The 21,043-nt window shown below is 41.0% G+C and overlaps 1 protein-coding gene across 3 annotated transcripts in view; it reads right to left on the bottom strand.

The window, feature by feature from the left end:
• The window catches only part of PDXDC1 (pyridoxal dependent decarboxylase domain containing 1), a 50,002-nt gene that overhangs the window by 11,102 nt on the left and 17,857 nt on the right, over positions 1-21,043 (bottom strand). For all 3 annotated transcript variants that reach the window (XR_014326804.1, XM_082856282.1, XM_082856283.1), the window contains exons 5-14: positions 19,705-19,851; positions 18,348-18,537; positions 16,616-16,684; positions 15,498-15,576; positions 12,546-12,630; positions 11,615-11,663; positions 11,364-11,465; positions 10,363-10,488; positions 6,078-6,128; positions 825-888 (exon numbers count right to left, since the gene is read on the bottom strand). Coding sequence is in view for 2 of the 3 variants with exons in the window: in XM_082856282.1 (XP_082712408.1) it covers positions 825-888; positions 6,078-6,128; positions 10,363-10,488; positions 11,364-11,465; positions 11,615-11,663; positions 12,546-12,630; positions 15,498-15,576; positions 16,616-16,684; positions 18,348-18,537; positions 19,705-19,851 (962 nt within the window). In the remaining variant the exon portion in view is untranslated. The remainder of the gene's footprint in view (positions 1-824; positions 889-6,077; positions 6,129-10,362; positions 10,489-11,363; positions 11,466-11,614; positions 11,664-12,545; positions 12,631-15,497; positions 15,577-16,615; positions 16,685-18,347; positions 18,538-19,704; positions 19,852-21,043) is intronic.

Below are 21,043 nucleotides of genomic sequence, written 5' to 3'. Positions count from 1 at the left end.
AGGAAATGAAATGAAATCACCATACATTGTTGTTAGGGCCTTGAAAGAAGGCGGGAGCTCTGATATAATGTGAGGGAGTCACCTTGGACAGGACAGACGGGGAGGGCCTCCATGAGGAGGTGGACGCTGCAGGGACCTGAATGGTGAGAAGGAGCCAGAAGAGCGAGAGCGAGGGGGACAGCAGTGCAGAGGTCCTGCTCTAGGAGACAGTGGAGTGTTCTAGAGACTCAGAGAAGACCAGTCTGACTGAAGAACAGTGAGCAGGAAGAGGAAGTTGGAGGGGAAGGCAAGGGCTAGGACCCGCAGGCCTTCCATCTGGAACGGAAGGTACGCAGGCTTCTGGGCAGGGAGGTGGCAGGATGTGGAGAGCGGCCCGGAATGGAGCGTGTGGAATGTATGGAAGTGAGAGGTCAGGTGAGAGGGGACCGTGGCTGTCAGGTGAAAGATAACAGAGCCCTGGACTGGGTAGGGGGCACTTGGGACATTCTTTAAAGATAGAGATTCCTAGATCCAGCTTACTGAGTCAAAATGCTCAGGAAGGAGGGCCCCCAGCTCTATTTTCCAGGGATTCTCTCTCATTCATTCCAGCACTAGTCCAGGGACTGGTGTTTGGAAAACACTGGTTTAATCATAGGAAACTGTCAGGAAAATGCTAAGGCAAATAGGTCTGGAGTTCTTGTGAACATTATTCAGTTTTTTTTTGAAATGATGATAAGATTCTAGCAATCAAAATATTTTGGATTATTTAGTTAACTTGAAGTGGTTTAAAATTCAAAGCCCTTAAACACAGAGAGAAAAATAACCCCCTTTTTAAAATCACCTACCTGAGCCTGGTAACTCCTGGAAAAATCTGAACACCACCACTGGCGAACTGAGCTCATCCTCCACCTAAAAGATGGAATCTGCTTATTACCAAGTAACAGTAAATTTCAAACACCTACAAAATCAATCAGTGAGCTTGGAAAATAGGCTACAGACATTGGCACTTAAACACATAAAGGGAATCCCTAGTGGTCCAGTGGTTAGGACTCGGTGCTTCCACTGCCTGGGCCTGGGTTCAACCCCTGGTCGGGGAACTAACTTCCTGCAAGCCGAAAAACACACGCACGCACACACACACACACACACACACACCCCACCACCAACAACAAAAAACCACATAAAAAAGTTCAAAGGTTAATTTCATTTGCTAGAGAAACAAAAATCAATGGTTTAGTAAAATTCTTAAGACATAATTATAAGCCAGTCCCGAGAATACATGGCTGAATTATAACATCTGACACTGATACCTTGAAAATGAAAAGTGGGAGGAAATTTTAATAATTATGGATAAACATGGGTCTAACGTGAAAGATAAAAAAAGGCAAGGAAAAAGCAGCACTAGAATCACTGTCGAGCGTCCGAGCTTTCAAGAATCCAGAAGTGACGCCACCTCAAGCAGGACTGACTGGAGCTTTTTCTACTCACCCTGTAAAACTCTCTGGGCAGGATGCAAGTCCTGCTGGCAATGTGGATAACCACAGTCTAGAACTGAAGCTACATTTTTCTAAATCATTGAAGCGGTACTTATACTCGGGACAGGCATCAGACAACTATCTTCACTAACAGATTTCGTAACAGCTGAAGACGTGCACTGCATTAAGATTGCACAGCACTAGGTCCATGTTCTCCATTGAACGAATGTACAGTGAGCCGTCAGCTTTCCCGTGGGGTCAGCACACAAAGGGAGCGGCAATGCCCTTGACAGACTGCGGTATTTGAAGTGGGGGGAGGCGGGAGAAGGGAGAGAGGATCTCTAAGCATTTAACAATTCCAGTACTACAATTCTCGTCTTGAAACCATTTCCCAAGGCTCTGCCAGTGATGGCTCACTCGTAGGGCCACAACAGGATGTGCTAATCGGAGAAACAGGAAGTAGCTGGTGCAAGATCTTCTCTACTAAGCTTTTCAAAGGGACAGTAGATGTGATTCAGATCAAGCAAGAGGTACATTCAAATCTGCCAATTATTTATTGAGCCAATTCCTGTGCTTTCATAGGTACTATCTCCTTTAACTTTCACATAAACAAATAAATCTATTAATACCTTTAAAGTTAGAGGGGTTTAATATTTATATAGAATGGAGTAAGCCCAATAAGTAAAGAGGAACAAAGTGACAAAATTCTACACCCATTCCCCTATTCTCAGGATAAGGCAGAATGACTTGAATGCCAAGACTTATAGTCTTTTGTTTCTTATTTCTTTGAGCTCAGTGGTCTCAAATGTCAGCCTGCACAAGAAATCCTGTACAGGGTTATATACATAGAATTCTGGTTCCAGCAACATGGTAGACCAAGCTAATACTTAAGTCATCAATTCTAAATACCTGAAATGCTTGATTAAATGTCACCAATAACCAAAAGAAGTTCAAACCATTGCTAGGCTCACAAAAAAAGGTGAATCCAGAAAGAAGAGAAAACAGAAAGAATAGTGTAAGCTGAGCTGCAGGGGCTGGGGGGAGGGGAGCACGGATGGGGCCTGAACTCCGCTTTAATGTCTAAGGTCATGGGTTTGAAACCCATGTGAGGGACAGTGCTGAGTTTACATAAAGCCAGGACCCTTGAAAAACACTCTTCATGAAAAGAGAGAAAAACTCCACCCACTGATCAGTAAGAAAGCTTAACTCTGCCTGATGCTCTGTAGAGAGAGAAAAAATTCTCTCACGAGAAATCAAAATGTCAGGCGTGCTCTGCACCTGGGTGGGATGTCCTCTGTAGTGTAAGACTCCTAAAGCTGTGAAACCAACATAAATAAATGGACCCAGGCCAGTCACAGAAGAAAAAAAAATCTAGCTCATAACAGAAAAATTACAACACACACAGGGAGCAAGAGTCAGCAGACACAGCTGAGAGGACAATTTGTGGCCCCAAGGACCGAGACACTGAAACAACCATCGGAACAGACGTTGATCACTGCGTTTAAACAGAAACGAAGGACCAGAAATCTTTTTTTTTTTTAAAGATGCTTATAAAACAGAATAACTTGAAAAAGAACTAAAGAGAATATCCTGAAATGAAAAAGAGGTCACTGAAAGTTAAAACGCAGTGAAAAGGTTAAACGGCAGATTAGATGCAGCTCCAGAGCAAATTACTGAACTCCAAGAAGGATCTGAAGGGCTACACTAGAAAGCAGCAAAGAGATGGAGGCATCCAAGAGACTGATGGAAGGTGGGATGACGAGGTTCAACATGCAGCTCACTGGTGTTCCAGAAGAGAAAGAGAAAGAGGTCATAGCTGAAAAAATGAATTTTACAGGATTAAATAAAAGAATCCTCAGGTTCAATTAGCACAAGTCCCAAGCAAGATTAAAAAAAAAAAATCCTTACTTAGATATACCATGGTGAAAGTGGCAGTACACTAAGGACCAGGAAAATCTTAAAAGCCAGCAGAGACGTAAACACGAAACCATGTTAACTGCCCCCCAGAGGCATTCTGGGATTTTCAGGTGTAAGAGTGACAATATTAGAGTTTCCCCTCACATGCTGACTTTAGAATCTACTCCATGTGCTGGATAAGAGTCCTGTGAAACAACAGCCTTATCAGAATGCAGCTGCAGAGGAGACTGAATTGGGCACTGACAAAGCGGGGCACAAGCACCACCCTGGGCCCTGGAAAAGGCCTTGGTGCTGGAGGCAGTGAGCTGGGGCAGTGGGCCTGTGCTTCTGGGATGGGAGAGGCTCCTGAAGGGCCATCCAGGTGGGAAGGAAGGCGGCCATGGACGCCTGGAGAAGGGAGTGGCTGAGCAGCAGAGAAGCTCTTCTGTGATAACCTGGGGTCAAGTCCTGGCTTTACCACATACTAGTTCTGGGACTCTGGACACACGACTCATCTGAGCCACAGAAATGGAGATAACGCTACTCTACCCCAGAGACTTACTGTGAGGATTCCGGAGTCAGTACCTATGAAAGCACTAGACTAATACCGTGGTGAGGAGCAAAAGACACTTAATAATTACTTCTATCTTACGGCGCCTGACAGTCTTCATTTTGCTTTCCCATGCATTATCTGATATACCCCCTCATAACGAGCCTGAGGCAGGAGGAATTCATTCTCCTGTAACTGACCTCAGAGGGATGGTCCACTGACTAAGTTCGCAGGCATTGAGTGTGCATCCCAGCTCTACCACTGCCTCGCTGGGCAGCCTGGGCACGCACTCAACCTATCTGTGCCTTAGTTTCCTCACTAGTAAAAAGGGAATAAACACTGCGTCCAATTCACAGATTCTATATATTTATTCACACTCGCGTGCCTACTGTATGCCAAGTATCATACTTGGCACAGGACATAAAACCATGAAAAAACAGGCAAAAGTTCTTGCCTTTACAAGGCTTCTTCAGGGGAAAAACAGACAACAAACAAATATAGACCACAATTTCAGGTAGTAATAAGTTCAATGAAGGAAAAAACCCAGAGCCCAGAGAGTGATGTAAGGTGGTGGGTGTTACTCTAGGTAGGGTCGGGGCTCAGGGAAGGCCTCTCTCAAGAGGTGATATTTGAACTAAGATCTGATGGATAAGAAATCAGTAATGAGAAGAATTAGGGGGAACAGTGTTTTCAGGTTATAGGGAACAGCATGTACAAAGGAGACTTGTGAGGGTTAAATGAAATAGGCATGTAAGGGGCTTAGTACCATGTATGCTACACAGCAAGCATTTCAGAAACAGCATCTGTGATGATCATGATGATGATGATGATGGATTACCGACAGGCCACAATGCCTCATGGTGTTTGCCAGTTACTGTGCCCCCTACTGAGTAAAGCAGCCACTGGAGGGAGGGAGGGAGCAGGGTTATGCCTGGGCCATATGTGGCCTTACAAAGATGTTCCAAACCAACTGGAGATCAATTAGCATCATCAGCTCCTCCCTGCTTGGAGGAGAATGAGGAAGGAGAGGACATGAAGAGGAGCCCCAGAGGGCTCAGCAAGGGTGGGACAGGAAGTACACAGGCCCAGCACTGCCTTCACCCCACCAGAGCACTCATTCTAGTCCATAATTTAGGTCTCTGTTTGCAGTCAAGGGCATCCAACCAACATACCTTCACCGACAGCTAAGCTCACAGGCTTAGGAGGTTAACAGAATGAGTCAGTGTCACCGGGCCCCAGTGGTACTGCTGAAATTGGAACCCAAGTCTCCTGACTTACATTCATCCCTCTGCTTCTCCGGAGGGGCCACTGTCCTCTTCCAGGCTAGGACTTGAGTCACCTCAGGTCAGCTGAGTAGCTCCAAGCTCCTACTCAGAAGGCAACGCGAGCAGCCCCCATTCACGCACTTAAACCGAACTGTGTACTAAAGTGGAAATAAACTGCACTCACCTGAACCCCAAATAAACTCAAACATTCGTTTTAAACTTAACTGTATCCTGCAGAATTGTCAAAGAAACACCAGTGACCCTGTTTAAATTAGAATTTGATCTACATATTTTCTGAAATCCTAAAATACAATGAAGCAAAAGATGAAAACATTCAAACGTGAACTGATACTTGGTTATCAGACCCCCTAAATCCTCATCTACTTGTCTAGTTACCAGCCCTAGGGCACAATCTCTGACAGATGGTGGTATCTTTCAGGAAGATTACCAGGGCAAGAGGAGCAGGGCCGCCCCCTTTTCTCTGCCTTATTCCCCTTCATGCAAATGCCAACTCTGGGGTCAAAGGGTTTCAGAAACAGTAGCTCAAAGCACTCACAGACAAAATGATTTTTCATTTCAGGAAAATGGGTGTTCTAAAAATCCTTGGGCAGGTGAAATCAATGGTGCTTATTACATCTTTGTGCAATGTTAAATTTTAACAGAATAAAAACTGCAAATGGATTATATGAAAAGCACTGTATGGGTTCAAACAGTATATGGGGCAAATTTCTAGGCTTTCTGCTAACCGCAGAATTAGGTCATCAGTACATGCATGACTCTCTCCCAAAGAATGTGGTTTTACTGGAGCTGCCACAATTCCATGGACATGCATCAAATCTGGAGAAAATCATTCTAACTCACTGAAATTAAGAGTTATTTACTTCAAAAAACAGATCGAATTATATACTATACCAAGATTTTGACGTGGTTCACTTTCTTCAAACTTTCTTGCAATCGCTGACTCTGCAAATGACAGAAAAACAGCTTATGTAATTTCATATTAAGAAGCGTTTTTTGTGGGGTTTTTTTTTGCAGTACGCAGGTCCCTCACTGTTGTGGCCTCTCCTGTTGCGGAGCACAGGCTCCGGATGCGCAGGCTCAGCGGCCATGGCTCATGGGCCTAGCCGCTCTGCGGCATGTGGGCTCTTCCCGGACCAGGGCATGAACCCATGTCCCCTGCATCGGCAGGCGGACTCTCAACCACTGCGCCACAAGGGAAGCCCAGAAGCGGTTTTTATGAGGGTCTTTGCAGGTCTGCAAACAAGGATCTCAGGCAGATAAAGCCATCTGCAACTTGATGATTTCTAATTTCAGCTGCCAATTTTTGCATTTAAACATCTGCAAATATTCCCCAATATTTCAGTTAAAAGTTACATTCAGTGGTTCCAGAAAAGCTTTTTCTAATGAGACATATGTGAATTTGTCATATTAGCAATATAGGTCATTCATTGATTCAAAAACTACTGAGTGCAAGGCAACAAAAGCAAAATTAAACAAGCAGACTATGTCAGACTAAAAAGCTTCTTCACAGCAAAGGAAATAATCAACAAAATGAAAAGGGAACCTATGAAATGGGAGAAAATATTTGCAAATCATTTATTTGATAAGGGGTTAATATCCAAAATATACAAATAACTCATACAATTCAACAGCAAAAAACCAAACAATCCAATTAAAAAATGGTCAGAAGATCTGAATAGACATTTTTCCAGACATAGAGATGGACAACAGGCACACGTAAAGATGCTCAACTTCGCTAATCATCAGGGAAATGCAAATCAAAAGCACAATGAGATATCACCTCACACCTGTTAGAATGGCTATCATCAAAAAGACAAGAAATGACAAGTGTTCACAAGAATGTGGAGAAAAAGGAATGCTTGTGAACTGTTGGTTGGAATGTAAATTGGTGCAGCCACTGTGGAAAACATATGGAGCTTCTGCAAAAAATTAAAAATAGAACAACCATATGATCCAGCAAGTCCACGTGGGTTATCTGAACTGAAGAACGTGAAAACGCTAATTCAACAAGATATGTTCACTGCAGCATTATTTATGATCACCAAGATACAGAAACAACTTAAGTGTCCATCAAAGGATGAATGGATAAAGGAGATGGGATACACACACACACACACACACACAAACGCACACACAAACGCACACACAATGGAAAATAATCAGTCATAAAAAAGAATGAAATCTTGTCATTTGCAACAGCATGGGTAGACCTTAAGGGCATTATGCTAAGTGAAATAATTCAGACTAAGACAAATACCATATGATCTCACTTACATGTGAAATCTAAAACAAAACAAAACAAAGCTCATAGCTACAGAGAAGACTGGTGGTTGCTAGAGGCGGGGGCTGGCGGTGGGGGGGTGAAAGGGATCAAAAGGTACAAACAGCAGTTAATAAAAATGAGTCATGGGGAATATAGTCAATAATACTGTAGTAACTTTTTTTTTTGGCCACAACTTGCTGCTTGCAGGATCTTAGTTCCCCGACCAGGGACTGAAACGGGGCCCAGCAGTAGAAGCGCGAAGTCCTAACCACTGGAATACCAGGGAATTCCCAATACTGTAGTAACTTTTTTTTTTTTTTTTTGGCAGTACGCGGGCCTCTCACCGCTGTGGCCTCTCCCGTTGCGGAGCACAGGCTCTGGACGCGCAGGCCCAGCAGCCATGGCCCACAGGCCCAGCCGCTCCATGGCATGTGGGATCCTCCCGGACCGGGGCACAAACCCGTGTCCCCTGCATCGGCAGGCGGACCCTCAACCACTGTGCCACCAGGGAAGCCCCATGTAGTAACTTTAATACTGTATTGCATGTTTGAAAGTTGCTAAGAGAATAAATCTTAAAGGTCTTTATCACAAGAAAAGAAAATTTTTTGTAACTATGTGTGGTGATGGATGTTAACTAGATGTATTGCGGTGATATTTTAACAATGCATACAAATATCAAATCATTATGATGTACTCCTGAAATGAATATAATGTTATATGTCAATTATACCTCAAAAACAAAAACAAAAAACAAAAAACTAGGGGCTTCCCTGGTGGTCCAGTGGTTAAGACTCTGTGCTTCCAATGCAAGGGGTGTGGGTTCAATCCCTGGTCGGGAACTAAGATTCCACATACCACATGGCGTGGCCAAGAAAATGTTAAAAAACGAAAACAAAAACAGAAAAAAAACAAAACCAAACTACTGAGTGCAAATGTGTGCAAGGCACAGTATTGATATTGGGAGGAAGAACAAAGGTAAATGAGAGTGCATAGCACCATTAAGAGCTGGTCAGGAGCGTAGGGTCTGGAATAACTACATCTGGGTTCAAAACCTGGCTCTGCCCCTTACCACCTGTGGGACTGTGGGTAAATTACTTATCTGCCACTTACTAGCTATGACCTTGGACAAGTTTTTCAGCCTCTCTGTGCTTCCATTCCCTCAACTACATACTGGGGTGACAGTATCTATCCTCCACAAGTTGATATACGTTAGGTGTCTAGGACGTGGCATGCATTACGTAAGTGATGACGACTGTCATAATCGTTAATATCTCAATCCCAGCTCTCTCATCACTAATGTGGGGACAAAATAACATATACTGCATGGCCTGGGGGTCAATAGTTCAACAGATGTTTATTTGAGTGTTGGACATAGGAAAACCCCTCATGAAAACTAATTAATATGTTATCAGTGGACCTTATATTCTGGGGAAGCTGTAGGGACCAAGTGAGAGCCTGCATCCACGGTGCTGCGCAGCGCCTGGCACTGAGTAAATGCTCAGGAACTGCTTCCCACGAAGACAAAGATGAGAAGGAGGACGAAAAGAAGGAGGACACTGATTTTTGCTTTCAGGAAACATGTGACCTGGTGCGGACTACAAAGGCAGGACTGGACACAGGCGACCACACCTGCTAAACCTCCATGCGGTTTTCACATGTGCATTTAGCAGCAGTGAGTCAGCAGCAGAGTCAAGTGCTCAGGAGGGTTTGAGATCCGCCACAGCGTTTGCTGGCAGGAAGATGCCAGAGCTGCAGTGACCTCAAGTGTTTGATGGCTAATTGTCATCATTATTTTCCTGCGCCCCATTGAACTGAATTGAAAAACACTGAAGGGAATTGAAAAACTCTCCCTGGAGTGCCCAAACCTTCCCCAAACTGACTTAGTTACCATGGCGATGAAGGCTTCTCCTTCCAAAGGACCAAACCTCAAGATGTGAGCCAACAGCCCAGTGAGAAAATGTTTTTAAAAATGTGGTGCTTCTGTAAACATAATGAACATAAATCTTAATATTACTTAATGTAAAAATGAAACGACTTCATTTAGAATGTTTCTATTTCATTAGAAACTAATGTTAAAATGAACTATCCTAATATTATAAACCAAAGGACTCCTGCTACAGTAATATGAAAATACTAATTTTTCTTAAATATAAAAATGACATGAGGAAGTGTCAATTCCAAGAACATATTTAAAACAAAGATTTATTTTTAAAACTATCTGCATACCTTCCTATATGACTAGGTGCTGCTATAAGAGCTTTACATTTACGAACTAAGTCCTCATAACAATCTTCCATCACATCATCACCCCTATTCTACAGGTGAGGAATTAGAGGTACAGAAAGGTGACATCATGCTTTAGACTTAGGTAGAACTCAGCTCTCAAACTGTGTAAATATGGCATTTTTTTTTGCTTTCTAAACTACAACATAATTGTATATTTTTCACAATTAGAACACCTCAAACAGAGAATTAAAATTGTCCCTAGAGCCTTGCAATTTGGGAGCCCAAGCTGGTGGGTGTTAAAAATATCCATGCCAGCCTTACTCCCCCCAACCATCATATTTCTTTACCCTCAAGAGTCGGTCAGTCAAGTGGAACATTTATCCTGGCTTCTGCATTCTTCTCCACTCCTTCGCTGTCACCTTGGGACTTCTTTTCTCCCCCATGCTGACACCGGCATTCATTTTAATCTGATTTCATATGGACACAAATGCTGGGACAGCCCCAGCAGTCTCTCCCAGAACTTTGAACAAGAAACCTATATATGCAGGGAAATTAGTCTGCTTGCTTATGAGATGCGAAATCCAGACAACAAGGTATTGGGGGAGGGTAAATCAATGAAACATTTTTCTGTCTCTGTTTTTGCCATGGAGTATCTGTGACTCATTTGAACTTCAGGTTTCTACTCACCAGCTGACAGGCATGCTTAATCCTCTCCACAATCCCATCAAGTCCCAAGTATTGTAAAGACAACCACAGTGGCAGGGCACGGAGCTTGTCTGTTGGCTTATTTGATGTAAGACCGGCAACTAAAGTCTAAAAAAGCCAATATGGGTTTATTAATCAAAGCCAATGAAATCACATAGCAGAACTAACTAGTTACCATTTACTATGCACTTGGTTTGTGTCAGATGCTATGCAGGCACTTGGCTTGCATTATTCATTTGATCATCAAACAACTCCATGAGGTAAGTATTCTAGGCAACTTAGCTCAGAGACCTTGCTTTGTCTAAGGGTTCACGGCTAAGATGTGGCAAAGTCAGGATGAGAATCCAAATGGGTTCATCCCAGAGCTGGAGCTCTTAGCCATTCAAGAGGCGGCCCCTCCCAAGGCTGTTCTGAGCATCCTCAAATACCTGGCCATTATCACCCGAGCAAGGTATTAACTGTTTAAGAAGAATCAATGAAAGCTTATTTTGCATGTGCCTCTCACTAACTGATCCACTAACAAGAACCAACACTATGCTTTTAAAAACTGTATCATGTTACAACCTTTTAGACAATGTGGATCAAGAACCTTAAAATACTCTTACTCATTATTAATTCCACTTCTGGGAACCCAGTGTAAGGAATAATTTGAAACACAGAATGATGCTCATTATTTTAGTAACAAAAATTTGAAAACAGCCTAAAAGTTCACAAATGGAGAATGATTAAATAACTGTGGTACTCAAGTGATGGAATATTACACAGTGATAAAAAGTTTTTCATACACATGGGGTAGTATGGGGAGACTAAATAGAAAAATATATATGGCATAGTTTCATTTATGTTAAAAACATTTTTTTCAAAAAAAAAGTCACAGAGGTAACATAAAGGAAAGTGTTCACTTTTTCCTTTTTCTGTATTTTGCCCCCAGACCCAATGATTATTAGCCACTCCCCACTCCCTCCCAGTGAGAGTAAGCTTACCAAGGCAGGATCGTCGTGCTTATAAAGCGTCACAGCAGGAACTGCTGGCAAACCCAGCCATGGGCCTGGAGTCAACGTCATGCTGTCACATTTGGTTGCAGCCTACCACAGAGAGAACAACTTGTTACACTATCAGGATACACTAAACCCAACACCTTTCTCCATTCATTAAAACTGTGAAAAGCCATCAGGGATTAAGTGATGTTAAATTCCTTCTTAAAAACACAGTATTTAGTAAATCAACAACATACCAGCACTGATGAGGAGACATAACCTAGAGCCAATGTTGCCAGATTCACACTGGAAGAAAAAACACAGACCTAAGAACTAATTATTTACTGCTGCTTATTCACTAAGTACACATTTTAAATTAAAAAAAATTTTTTAAAAAGGGCTGTGCTGTTCCACACTGACATTTACATGTCTTTCAGCTGTGTTGGTAGCTTTTATAACAGCAACATAAAGTGTGGTACATATACAACTTTCAGGAAAACCTGGAAAATGCATTTTAATCAAAACGTATTTCAGGGGGTGTCATCTACTTACTTAGTGTAATGGGTGTCTTATTTTATATTATTTTATATCTTTGGTAGATACCAGTATTATTTCCCAGTCATCATTCTTTCCTAGAGGGACAAATTAAAAAGCAACGCACCGTGTACGTGTATGATGTCCTGGAAATGGACTACTTGGGCTGCCCTGCATCCTCTCCCCTCTCTTCTCTTAGCAGCAGTCCAATGGCCTTCTGGGAAGCCACCCCAATCTCCTCTATGAGACCACAGCTTCACAAATCACCTAAACTATTAAGTGTTACATTTCCCTCGCCACAGCAACTGGCTCAGTATGAGACTCCTGCTGGGACTTCTGACCCTCTGCACACACCTGGAAAGGCGGATGGAGTTGCTGCAGCACCTCTGCACCAGAACAGGAAAGGCTATCTACAGACGGAGCCACCACCACGGAGGAACTTCAGCCAAGTGACCTGGCTGACGTGGTGCCTAAGGCCAATCCTAACACTGGTCTTCTTAGCTATGGGAGCCAATAAAACTTCTTGCTTAAGCCAATTTGGGTAATTTTGTAATCTGCAAGCCAAAGAGCCCTTAGTGATATATGTGACGACAAAGTGAGCTCCTCCTGGGCACTCTGCCAGCCCACCATGCAGCCAAATTCCCCTCCACTCACCCTTTCACGTGGAGCCATATGCCGTACTGCTCACAGAGCTCTTTCAAACGCCCAATCTTATCTGTGTGCCCTACTGCTGCAGTTCCTAGGATAAAACACACAAGAAAGGATACTAAAACAAATATTTTCTGAGTCTTTGCAGCATGATAAAAGCTTCTATATACATTATCTCCCTATGAGAGAAGTAACACTGTAGCTCTGTTTTATTGAGATTTTCTTTGTGGACTGGCTTAAAATCAACTTTTGCAAACTGGTTATACAAGTTTTGAAAAGTGTGTATTGTTCACTATATGTATCTATAAAATCAAACTTGTTAACTGTGTTATTTAAATCCTCTATATACTTATTTTCTATTTACTTGATCTGATGTTTCATGAGAAATATATTCAAGTCTCCCACCAAGATTGTGGTTTTGTCAATTTATACTTGTATTCTATCAACTTTTCCTTTATATATTTCAAAGTTATATTCATAAGCATTCATACCTGTTATATCTCTGAGTAGATGCCATGAATCATTATTAATATGAAGTCTATTTTATCTCACAGCAACCTTGCTACAGTACTTGTGTTTCGTTAGCATTTGCCCAAGATATCCCTTTTCCACACTTACTTTTTATCACTTTCTGGGTAATTTTTATTTAGGTGTGCTCTCTATAAAAAAATACATAGATGAATTTGTTTTGTTTGTTTTAACCAAATTTGAGAGGTCCTTTGTGGTTTTTTTGTTTGTTTTCTTTTTTGTTTTTTGCTGCACTGCACGGCTTGCAGGATCTCAGTTCCCTGACCAGGAATTGAACCCAGGCCATGGCAGTGAACGCGCAGAATCCTAACCACTAGACCACCAGGGAATTCCCGAGAGGTATTTTGTTTTAGTATAGAAAGCATTCTGAAGTCAGTTGAAACATATTACACACTTTAACCCATTCCCTAGGTGATCTGTTTACACTGCAGGCTTTGCTGGGCAGATCCTCCTCACAGAGCCTTTAGTAAAAGGCACAGTCACACATTCTCCCAACTGTTCTAAATTTCCAGTTAGCAGAACCCACCTAACAAGATTTCTAACGCTCTTCAACAAACACAACTAATACAAGTGCTTCTTTTGCAGGGGTTATGCCAGGAAAAGGGCTGACAACTCCACTCCTCCCCCCATCCAAATTTGTCTCAAATTTTAAAAAAAAATCTAAAATGACACATTTAGTTTAGTTGAAACAAGATCAAAGGCCAACGCATGGGTTGTGTCACATGAACCATCAAAACATAAAGCATTGTGCCGTGTTTAAGTGACTGGACCACATTCGGGCTCTCTTCCTTTTGTGGCAACGCCCGCTTGCTAACCACTGGGACGTGCACTCTGGTGGCAATGTAGTCACACTGGTAAACCACTCAATCATGTGTAAACTGCAGCCTCTCCCATCTATTAAGTGATTGATAGTAGACTGGTTATGTTTCTTTTTTTTTTTTGTGCGGTACGCAGGCCTCTCACTGTTGTGGCCTCTCCTGTTGTGGAGCACAGGCTCCGGACGCGCAGGCTTAGCGGCCATGGCTCACGGGCCTAGCCGCTCTGCGGCATGTGGGATCTTCCCAGACCGGGGCATGAACCCGTGTCCCCTGAATCTGCAGGCAGACTCTCAACCACTGCGCCACCAGGCAAGCCCAATCTCACACTCTTTTATTTGTAGCTGTACAGTAAGTCTAAAAGTCAGATAGGATAAGTCTTCCAGTGTTGTTCTTTTTCACAATTATTTTGTCTCTTCTTAGATCCTTTTATGTCCATATAAATTTTAAAATCAGCTCATCAATTTCTATAAGAAATGGGAAGTCTGCTGAGATTTTGATAAGGATTGAGTTGAATCTATAGATTAATTTGGGGAGATATGACTTAATAATATTGCGTCTTTCAACCCATGCACATGCCATATTGTTCCATTTATTTGGGTCTTCTTGAATTTCTCTCAGCAACATTCTGTAGTTTTCAGTGTACATATCTTGCCTTATTTTGTTAAATTTATCCATAAAGGTTTTTTTCTTGATGCTATTATGAATGGCATTTAAATTTCAATTGTTCATTGCAAGCTTGATAGATCTGCTTATTAGTTCCAATGGCTGTTCTTTGTGGTTTCCTTAGGACTTTCTACCTATACAATCATGCCATCTGCAAATAAAGACAGTTTATTCTTCCTTTCCAAACTGTATGTCATTTAATTATTTTTCTTGCCTTACTCCACTATCTAGAGCTTCAAGTACAATGCTGAATACAATGTGGTGAGCACAGCAGAAAGTGGTAGCTGACCGGCTGTCTCAAAGGTGGACATTTAAATGTGACATTTAAGAATTTAATTTAGGGCTTCCCTGGTGGCACAGTGGTTAAGAATCCACCTGCCAATGCAGGGAACACGGGTTTGAGCCCTGGGCCAGGAAGATCCCATATGCCGCGGAGCAACTAAGCCCGTGCGCCACAACTACTGAGCCTGCGCTCTAGAGCCTGCGAGCCACAACTACTGAGCCCACATGCCACAACTACTGAAGCCTGTGCACCTAGAGCCCGTGCTCTGCAACAAGAGAAGCCACCACAATGAGAAGCCCACACATGCAACAAAGAATAGCCCCTGCTCGCTGCAACTAGAGAAAAACCTGCGTGCAGCAACGAAGACCCAACACAGCCAAAAAAAAAAAAAAATTCAATTTAGAAAGGAAGCGTATGAAGGAATAGAGAAGCACAACCTAAATGAAAAAGTATATACACACAAACAAGAACTCCCAAAACAAACCAACAATTAAGGGAATCTAATGAGCTAAAACTTTAGTACTGTAATTCTCACCACAGTGCTGATACCGACCTTCCTTAAACATGTGGCACACAAACATTCTTAAGACTTGATCTCTTTTAGGCTAACTATCTAGCCTCTTTCTTGTAAGTCCAAAATGGAAGATTCAGGTTCATGATACCTACCAGCATTTGCAACAAGCAACAGGGGCAGTTTTCCTCGTTCTATGTCATCTTTAATCAGTTTCTCCAGGAAGGCAACGTCCTGGGATTGAAAGACAAACCACAAAAACATGAGACAACCAGCACAAAAGCGTATACACTGAAAAATTCTAACTTCTAAAAGAAGATGACTCTCAAAATTTATCAGAGCAATTCTTTTCTTGACAATTTTCCTTTTTTCTCCAATCACAGTTGTGAAAATAAAATCGTTCTCCTTGAAGACTAACTAGAAAAATCAGTTAAATGAGATTCAAGTTAGAAACTGGACATACAGAACCAACATTTCTCTAGTTTTAAACATTTACAATAAAAAAGAATGTTCTCTCAAACCCCCACCCCCCCACCAAAAACAACCAAAAATGTATCTCTGATATTACTCATTGACGTATCTGAACCAGAAAATCTAACTACCTTGAAAAAGAAATGCAGAGGGCTTCCCTGGTGGCACAGTTGTTGGGAGTCCACCTGCCGATGCAGGGGACACGGGTTCGTGCCCCGGTCCGGGAAGATCCCACATGCCGCAGAGCGGCTGGGCCCGTGAGCCATGGCTGCTGAGCCTGCGCGTCCGGAGCCTGTGCTCCGCAATGGGAGAGGCCACAACAGTGAGAGGCCCGCCTATGGCAAAAAAAAAGAAACGCAGAACCCTAAAACCTATCCCTTTTGCTTCTGACTTCAGTATGGAAAGGCTTATCACTTGCATGTCTAAAAATAAGCAGAATCCAATGCCAAGGATTACAATAATCAAAATCTGCCCATTCACAAATCCAGGCAACAGTGATAACCATTTGAAAGAATGAGCTTTAGAAGGAATTTCTGAGGCTTAACTGGACTCCATGTTTCTACTTAAAACAGGTGATACAGTGATTACAAGATTCCTTAAGAGCCAGGTGCTCCTCACCTTTATGCCAGCCAATCTTCCTGGACATTCAAACCTGGCAGCATGTATTATGCAATAAGAAGATCTAAGCAATCCATGAATAAGCTAATAATTATCTGGAGGCCAGCAAACAGAACTGCAGTTTAAAGGAAGGTACGGTTTCAAAACACAATTCTTTATTATTTTATAAACCTAAAGAACTCACCATCTGATGCTGGGATCCAAACATAGTGTTACAGGGTACACGACACAAGCAGGGGAAGGGCAAGCCAAGCTGCAAGAAGAAACATGCAATTTTACAAGAAAGATCTTTGTCACCATTCCCTTATGTCCCCAAAAGATTGTGGCTCTAAGTCACAATTATTCTTTTTAAATATTCTCTCTCCTTAGGAACTCGCAATATGAGCATTTGGGGGGATAATTCAGAATCCTTCCTCCAAGGATAAGTGGTAAATAACACCGGCTAAAGGCATTCAAAGTACAATATCTTATTTATGGGTCCACCCATTCCTAAAAAGCAATAGATATGGACTAGCAGATGTACATCTCTTGAGAGAAATGAAGTCAGCGTTATGGAGACAGTAATTGTCGAATAAATTTTATATTCCTCATTTTTAGCTTCCAAATCCTTAAGGAGTATATGTTTTAGGAATTTTTTTAACATTTGCAGCATATTGCTCTGTATAACTAAAACTTGGAAGCATTTAAAGACCAAAAATTTAACAAGCACTTTATTCACACTTTATCCCCTTAAAGAATTTTTCTTTTAAATTATGAAAGTGAAACCCAAGTAAAACACACAATAAAAAATTATAGAAATTAAAAGTGAAAATCCCCCCCCATAAGCAGATAATTGCTAGGCAAAAATATATATATTTTTCTAGGTATAAAAAACATATGCATATAAGCATGTACACACTTTTTAAAACATGAACATGACTATTCTGCCACCTACCTTTCCCACTTAACAGAACACTCTCACACATCTTTCGCAGATTGGACTGCTGTTCCAAGACAGCTCTGGGTCCATAAGAGCCTGGCCTACAGTAGGTACTCAATAAGTAATTTGTTTCATGTTTCTACAGAGATATTATAAAACTCCTTATTTTGTACACCCTCAAGAAGAGGACATAATTTCTTGCCACCAATGACCACAGCTCAGAATCAACTTAAGCCCTGAGTTTCCCCTATGTATCTCCCTGGACTCCTCCATCTTACAAAAGACAACCCCTCCAATCCTATGGGTTTTACTTTAAAACATTCTTGGCCAAGAGGCTTAACAAGTTCTTGACTCAAGGTAGCCCTGTAATCAGGCTACCATGAACTTTAAAAAATGGTAATGCAAAAAAAAAAAAAAAAGGTAATGCTCTTTGATCTAATAATTCTAGACTGGCTCTGAAAATCCATCTGAGGAATACAACCCAAAGTATAGAAAAGCTTCATGCACAAAGATGTCCATAAAAGCACTATACGAAGAGCACTTCCTCAAAATGGTCATAAAAAGCAAAAGAATGTGAACACTCTAATTACCCAAAAGGGAAACAGTTAAAATACTATATACTCACTTGAAGGAATATTATGAAGATATTAAAAACATACTTTACTTTGGAGAACTGGTAAAACATGATATGAACCTGTATAACAGTAAGTGAAAAAAGCCAGCTATAGCTATGTAAAAACACACATACACTCTGATTAAGCCAAGTCTGAAAGGAAATAAAGTAACGTGTTGACTGTGGTTGCCTTTGGGCAACTAAAAAAAAAATACATATATATATATCTAAATTTATTAATACACATTTATACATAATAATGACAAAACAAGCTTATAAGAAAATCACCTTTCTTTTCACTTGAAAAAAACAGCAGCTAAAGAAAAACTTCCAGGACAGAACAAAACATCGTTTCTTTAAAATATCCACCTTATGCCGCATTACCTGATTACAGAGGTACTGGCCCAGGCCAGGCCTAGCAGCAGCACTTAGATATATAACAGGCGTCTTGTTATATAACACATTGAACCCATCCACCACAAAGTCTTCATAACGGGAATGAATGGCAAGCCTACAGATCTTTGCAAGTCCTTCTCTTTCTTCTTCGTGGAAATAAGCACAGCCATTTTCATACCTGTTAAGAGACACCCATATGTCAGTATGTTCTTATCTCTGATATTATATCCCAGTCTTATAACCATGGAAGTAATTCTTTTCTCAATTCCTATCTCAGTGAAAGGAGATCGGAATCACCCTCATCTCAGTGGGCTGACACCTCACTGCAGCTGGAGGTTATAAAGAACAGAGGCAATGACCCCTCATCCACACCCAGCTCCAGAAAGAGCAGAAACTATGAAAACCAGTAGAGAATGGGAATCCCTCAGATATAAAAAGGCTGAAGATCATGCACTGGCTTACTTTACAATAAAGCCAGCACTGGATAATGCAGGCATGGTTTTTAGTAGTGTCAGCCCTAAAACATCCAAAGTTAAGTGAAACTGTCAAAAATGCTAGTCAGCCTAACTTTTGCTTTCACTAATATCTGCCTGGGACATTTTATTCTTCTCATTCTCCAAAAAGAAGGACAGAGAGATTTTCAGTTACAGGTATTGGATTTTTATTAGAACAGAAGAAAATTTCTCCTTTGCCATACAGTTAGGCAAATTCATACTCTCGCCAGGTCAAGCTCTTTCCCAGCATCTGAAAATAAGTCTCCTAAGTTAAATGTTCCAACGTTAGGTAAACATTCCTTTTCCATAAACGTAATAGCATAAATAAACACAAAATACCATTGGTCCTATTTCTTCTACTGACTCCTTAGTCTGCTAGAATTCCTTAATAATGCCAATATTATCACAGTATAAAGCAAATTTCAATTTCATAACACATACTCATCTTCCTTATGACAGCATTTCCTTTTTACTAAAGCACAGCTAATACTTTGATTAAAAATACTTGAACCTATTCCACTGCTGTACCTTCTATCAACATGTGCCAATTAGGAATCTTAAGAACAAGTAACTGTGGACATTATCCAACATGTATGTGCTCATGTTCTCAGCTCTTTACATGTACTAATTCATTAGTTCATGTAATCCTCACAACAATGTCATCAAATAGATATTAAGGCTATCCCCATTTCATAGATAAGGAAACTGAGGCATGGAGTGGTTAAGCAACGCTTCCAAGAGGAAAGGGAAGAGGCAGAGCTGAACCCAGGTAGCATAGCTCCAGAAAATAGATCTCTCACAGTCTATAACCAACGCATAAATGTCTTTACCAGAAACTAAAAACTTATTACCTGAAAATTCTGCATAGCCATAAGGTAGTGTCTGAAAGTATCCTAGTTGTAAGTTTTCTCAGCTTCTCTTTGTCCAGAGTTGAAATGTAAGCTCCCAGACTGTGCCCCAACAAAGCTATATGACCTTGTTCTCCAATATTCTGGATTCTGTTAATCAAAATTTATTAGATTAAAAAAAAAGTATTAGTCAAAGCATAAATATATAAAACACAGAGACACATTATTCCACAGAAATTTCTGTCAGACTTGAAATGAATTTAATGGCCTAGAAGGCAGACACTGAGATACATTTAGAAAATTCAATGCATAAGGTATTAATAGTTTGGGGGGAAATTTTTTTTTTTAATTCAAGTCCTAGGAGATAAATATCCTTTTTATTGAATACCAACTAAATACACAAACTGTTTTTGAATAATTTTCTCCAAAAAAGTTTTTTAAATTAAATACCAGTTGAAGAACTATGGAGAGTAGAGCTAAAATGTGCAGAAAATTTAATAATCAACAGACGAAGATCAATTCCCTGCATTAAATAGCTATTTATAACAACACAGCACATTCAAGGGGAACTAGGTATTGTTTTACATATTATTAAAGTGGATGGACTAATTTCCCTTATAAAGAATAAATGTAAAAAGAAAAAAACAAAAAATTGACAGGATACTGGGCAAAGGAGACAGTTCGTAGAATAGGGAATATAAATGTGTCTTAAAACATACAAAAAGACACTTAATCTGGTTCATAAGAAAAATGCAAACTAAAACTATGCTGAAATATCATTTCTCACCTATCAGACTGGCAACGATCCTTAAGTCTGCTAATACCCTTTCAGGCAAAGGTGTGGGGAAAGATGTACTCTCACACATTATGGGTGGGAATGTGAATTGGCACAATTCCACGAAGGGAAATTTGGCAATATCTGTCAAATTTACAAATGCACAAACTTATCTGGCCCAGCAATCCCACTTATAGGACTTTAATCTAGAAACACTTCTTCTATGAGAAATGACACATGTACAGAGTTACTGGCTGTAGGAATGTTCGTAAGAGTAAAACATGAAAAGGAGACTAGTTAAATAAAATATGGCTCATCCATTTAGAGTAACACTAAACAGCTCTTAAAGGAGAAAGCTCCTTGTATACTGCTATGCCAGGAACTCCAAGACATAAATGAAAATAGCAAGTCACAGAACAACATGCATAGTATTTAGGTACTGGAGGGGGTGAGCACAGACATTTTGCTTGGGTGTACATACACATGAAATATCTCTGACGAATACACAAGAAACTGGCAACTTATCTCTAGGAAGGAGAACAAGGTAGGGAGGCAGAGGTAAGAAGG

Source organism: Leucopleurus acutus (assembly GCF_964270905.1).
Source record: "Leucopleurus acutus genome assembly, chromosome: 16".
In the NCBI taxonomy this organism is placed as follows: domain Eukaryota; kingdom Metazoa; phylum Chordata; class Mammalia; order Artiodactyla; family Delphinidae; genus Leucopleurus; species Leucopleurus acutus.
This window is presented reverse-complemented; position numbering and strand designations above follow the sequence as displayed.